This window comes from Oculina patagonica, unplaced genomic scaffold, assembly GCF_052425735.1.
Source record: "Oculina patagonica isolate OP01 unplaced genomic scaffold, crgOcupat unplaced1113, whole genome shotgun sequence".
Lineage (NCBI taxonomy): Eukaryota > Metazoa > Cnidaria > Anthozoa > Scleractinia > Oculinidae > Oculina > Oculina patagonica.
In genome coordinates, this window is record NW_027557099.1 from 1 (window position 1) to 5,000 (window position 5,000).

The window sequence follows — 5,000 nt, forward strand, 5'->3', positions numbered from 1 at the left end:
ATGTTCTTGGGAAAGACACTTCAGGGCCCGGTGGCATAAAGCAACGTAAGATTACATGTAAGTGGGTTTTTTTGAAACCATTCTCTGTGTTCCTGAGGATTTTCTCCCGTCCTGTCATGGATGAATCGGGCAAAGACGGACTTAAGAGTACAGGAAAAACCATGACGCTGCGAAAACATCCAGCGGAACGCAGGGAGCGTTTGCAGAAAATCCCACTAATCTTAAGTTGCTTTAATAACGACTAAAAAAGCTAGTCGGTGAAGTGAGTTTTCAATAACAAACTAAAAAAGTACCGGCAGTTAACAACTTTTTTAAAGGAAAACTACTATAGTTGTCGATAGGTTTTCCTAGTCTGTGACTATGACTGTGACTTATTGGCGTCAACTAAACCATCACTGGTTTCATCACCAAAACATGCACACTAATTGCGCAGCGAACGCCAGTTACCAAGATCTTGCATTTTTAAAAAAATAAAAAAAAAAAAAAAAAACATACAAAAGTGCTGTATCTATGACTTTGGCGTTTAACGTGTGAAAAAGGTCCATCTCGCACTGGTGGTTGCCGACTCATTTCAGTTGCCAAAAACTACCTTTATACGTCTGTCAAAGCCCTTGCTCTTACAGTTCCTCTCCATTCAGTCGTGAGTACAAATACGCCAAAATACAACAACGCTGCGCTTATTCTAGACACTTGCGCTATAAAGAGGAGCTCTCATTCGAAGACGCTTACGCCCCTATGTAGCTACCTGACTCCTTTATGTAAAAGGGAATGGCACTGACATGTAAAACTGAGTTTTGGTTCTTGTTGCTATCGTTTTTGGATAAAAGTAAGAGTTGAATGGTGACGATTTTCAACATATGATACAGGTGTAGCGCCTAAAAATTTATTACGTAATTCCATTGGGGATTATGTAACCTTGTGGTGTTATTTAAATATTTTGTAGGGATTTTGCATGCATTAGTTTTTCCGCGTGTAGTCAAGATAAGCTTTTTGGATTATGTGTTTCGTTTGGAATCGTTATTCCTTGTCGCCACACAGATTTTGAATCATCAGTTTCATCAGTTTCATCAGTTAGCATCAGTTGTTATCAGTTGTTTGTGTGTTTACACAATTGTACTCCGTATTATTATATGGAAAAATAAACGGTGCATTCAACATCGTGGTTCGTTCCAGGAAATGCTACGTAGTCTTTGCTACAACAGGCATACTCGGAAAAAGACAAGTGTTCACAACACTGGAGTCGAACCTATGACCTTCCAAGTACTTCGGACGCTCTATCATCGAGTTATAGAGGACTATGGTTAGGCCATAAAACTAAGTTTATGTGACAAACATCTTGCTTTGCGCGATGATTGAAATGAAGATGGCATGTTTTAAGCGTGGTAATTAAAGTTGCTCATAAGCGCCGCCCTCGAAAAAGCACCGCATCAAAACGTGGAAAATAATAAAATAAAAACTAAATACGGTACAAGAAATTGAACACTGATCTCCTAGGAGCGTTCAGCTTGAGAAGTTAATTTCATTGATTTATGGTTTTTTTTTTCAGATTTCCCTCCGTCAAGTGGCAGCTAATGGATACAAACAGTACATAAAATCCAGACCAAGCGCTTCCTCGGAATCTGTCAAGAGATCAAAACAAATCGACACAGCCACCCTTCCAGTTCATCCGCTATTCAGTAAGTCTCCTGCTGTTTACTGTAGTTTATGATTTAGTTCATGTAAATTTAATGCTCTGTGCAGCTGGTCAAGTGGGCTAGCACGTTAGTGTTAGCAAGTCGCAGAGCTAGGATGTAAGCGCGTGCGAAAATCACCATTTACAAGGGAACGCCACGCTTGGGTTGTCGCGTCTACTCGCGCGAGGTTTACTTTCGCGCGCGTTTGCGTGTATGCCCATTCATCTGGCTCTGAGAACAATTGAAAAAAAAACTCGGTGCCTTGTATGCCAATAACATAGATTCAGTTTTTTTTTCTCAATTTGCACTGTCTAGAGCCTGATGCTACATCTTCCGTAGAGGCTTCTGCTACAATAGTCGATATCTTGGACGGTGTGAGGAATTTCAAACCCAGACAGGTAAACGATCCTTTTCGATAAAATCGGGGGGAACAAGTATGTCTTTTAGCTACTTGAGCGAAATCTCGTCTTGTAAAAAACAAATTGACCACATTTTACCATGATATACCTTCTCTCATACTGCAGAAATGAACTGATAAAATTTCTAAATCCTTCCAGTTAAACCACTGTCCTGTGCCTCGTAGTTTCACTTGTGTTTTGAACATTCTTACGACGTCAGTTCTGTTGTGTTGATCATGCAAAAACTGATTTTAAGCGGCTGATGATGCAAAAGTTGAAAGCGATGTTACTTGGGGTTCACGAGCGCAACAATTTCAGTGCTGGGCACTCGTGTGAAATGGTAAACGGACATAAAGTTGTTTAGAAACTTCTTTTTTTCTCTACTGCAGACAATTTTCGAGATTGGTTCTACGTCAAAATCCACGGCGCAGTCGATCATGATGTCAAAAAGGTGCGTTTTAATTCGCTTCTAATTTTTTACTCCAACTCCACTTTTGCTATTTTCAACTTGGTATTTTTTGTCTGTGGTTCGTTCACAGGAAACGCCACAGTGATGTGATTCAAAAAGCGCAAAGGCATAAACAGGACGACTCGGCGACTGTCCAGGGGAGGGGTGGTGGCACCGGACGTGAAGAACAGGACAACAGCGCAATCACGGATGAAATTAGGGTGAGTGAAGGCGAAATCACGGGCTGGGGAAAGAGCCTGAAACTATTGAACACACATTGTAGTTAGATAATAGATAAGGCAACGATAATGCAAAGTGATTTGTGGAGGAGTATTTAACAAAAGACAAGAACTTAATGTTACCTTTGACGATGGGCATGGAAATAGATTTCTCAAACTTATTAATAATTCGTCAAGTTAAAACAAAGAAAATCATAACTGTGAAGGGGGTTTGATACCCGGTCTTAATTAGCATAGATATTTAGTTTTTGTTTCGATTGAGTAGATATATCAAATACTTGAGACAGTGTTTCATCGGCTATCCGAACACCTCGAAATTCGTCAAAAATACTCCGCTACGCGTCGTATTTCAACTCTCCTCTCGGTGTTTGGATATCCCGATGAAACACTGTCTCTCGTGTTTGATATATTACATCATTGTCCAAGTAGGACAATCGTTTTCAAATTTCGGTAAGATGTTTTAAATTTTGCGATTTTTTTCACGTAGAATTTCTGTGGAAATTGTTGTCGATATTAAATTAGCATAACTTAGTGACTGACTTTATATTTGGCACCGTGTGAGCAAAATACTCTTGTATATATATTTCAGAACGTTCAAGGCTAAACGTCCATATAACAGACCTTGATGTTTCGGGGTTTTTTTCTTCATTCTTTCCTTTGTTTTCAGGGAGTCTTCACCACTGTATTCGATCCAAGCCAGAAAAAGAAAAGGAAAAAATCCAAGTCCGATCCTGAAGGTACTTGTTTCAAATCTGTTTTTGTTTGCGTGGAGGCGGCGTGGCCTCGTGGTCAGGGCGCTGGACTTGTAATCCGAAGGACCCATGTTCAAATCCTCCTCCTTGCCACTAGATGTGTTTGTGTTCGGTGGTCCCGAATTCAACTCCTCCACGCTTTGTAAATAGCCAACTGGTCAGCCTCCTGCCAGTTGGGATTTTTATCCCGTTTCTGTTTATTTACAATTTTTGTAATGTTTGTTCTGTTCTTCACGAAGGTCTTTCCGTGAAGAATTTCAGGGACGAGAACTATATTCCCCATACCGCCTCGGATCATTATGGCGAGAAAGGCCTGGGGTAAGTTTATGGATGGTTCTAACGCGTCAACAAACAAATAATTGTGCGCCATTTCTAGTTCTTTTTTATAAGCTTTTTCAGGTAGCAGATTACCAGTGTATTGACAATTTTTTTATTCTCCTTTACCAACCCCTTTTGAAAACCTACTGCTATTGAAGTGCGAAATTAAGTGTTAAAGAAAGTCGTAAATTTTGTTGTCGCGAGCGTGGGACTGATATAAAGATATAGTTAGACGGGAGTCGAACCCATTCCTTTCTGCACCGGTAAGATGCTCTAACCACTGAGCTACGGTAGGACTGATGCCGAGCTTGGCTTGATAGTTTGGGTTCATACTACTAGAGTCGCGAAAGCGTCCTGTATGCAGATAAATAAAGAAAGATGGTACATTTTAAGCTCGGTATATGTAATAAAAAAGATGCCAATTCAGTACCACGATCGTGGGTCAATTTTGAAGTTGTTATATTGCATCTTGCTTCATTTGTTTTTAGGCTCGGTTTGAAGTCGTTTGAGAAGGATGTTTCGGGTGCTGTGATGGACATTCAAGCTGATGAAGATGAAGGAATGAGACAAGCAAAAGCGATCAAAAAATGGTACTGAAAACTAATTACTGCATACTCACTATTAGCGCCTTTACCACGAAGTAGCCGGTAAAACGAACGATATCCTTCAGACCGGCCAATGTAATAGGAACAGAAGCCCCGATATAATAATAACGAACCCGGGTATAACGAAATTATTTATTTATTTATTTATTCATTCATTTCGTTCGTTCGTTCGTTCGTTCGTTCGTTTGGTTATTTATTTATTTATTTATCTTTAGGGATCGTAAGAGGAAAAATTATGTTGGAGAAGACGGTAACGCGAAGAAAATCAGAACAGAGAGCGGCGTGCGAATCCCTGCGACATACAAGAAAAACATGTATCCTTTAGACAATATAAGCTAGCCCTTGATTTCCTGGAAGTTTCATTGTAAATTCATACACAATATACACTAAACTAGTCACGGTCGTCACGCAACGGTATTCTGTGCTGGTGCGGCGGTGGGAATCGTTGCATGACTAGCCGAATAGCTGCGAAAGACTAACAGTAGAATGCTGCGCGGTTTTTCCCGCCATTTTAAGAACAATGCGATTTTTTCCACATTTCTCTTTTTTTCTCATGGAATGGAAAAA

General features: G+C 40.1%; 1 protein-coding gene across 1 annotated transcript in view; it reads left to right on the forward strand.

Moving 5' to 3' along the window:
- The first annotated feature begins 1,539 nt into the window (after window positions 1–1,539).
- LOC144639614 (ATP-dependent RNA helicase DDX54-like) overlaps window positions 1,540–5,000 on the forward strand; it is a 4,481-nt gene continuing 1,020 nt past the window's right edge. The window contains exons 1-8 of the mRNA XM_078498904.1: window positions 1,540–1,676; window positions 1,989–2,071; window positions 2,461–2,522; window positions 2,611–2,740; window positions 3,426–3,495; window positions 3,750–3,828; window positions 4,317–4,418; window positions 4,649–5,000. The exon at window positions 4,649–5,000 is cut by the window's right edge and continues 1,020 nt beyond it. Of these exons, the coding sequence (XP_078355030.1) occupies window positions 2,509–2,522; window positions 2,611–2,740; window positions 3,426–3,495; window positions 3,750–3,828; window positions 4,317–4,418; window positions 4,649–4,772 (519 nt within the window). The 5' untranslated portion in view covers window positions 1,540–1,676; window positions 1,989–2,071; window positions 2,461–2,508 and the 3' untranslated portion in view covers window positions 4,773–5,000. The remainder of the gene's footprint in view (window positions 1,677–1,988; window positions 2,072–2,460; window positions 2,523–2,610; window positions 2,741–3,425; window positions 3,496–3,749; window positions 3,829–4,316; window positions 4,419–4,648) is intronic.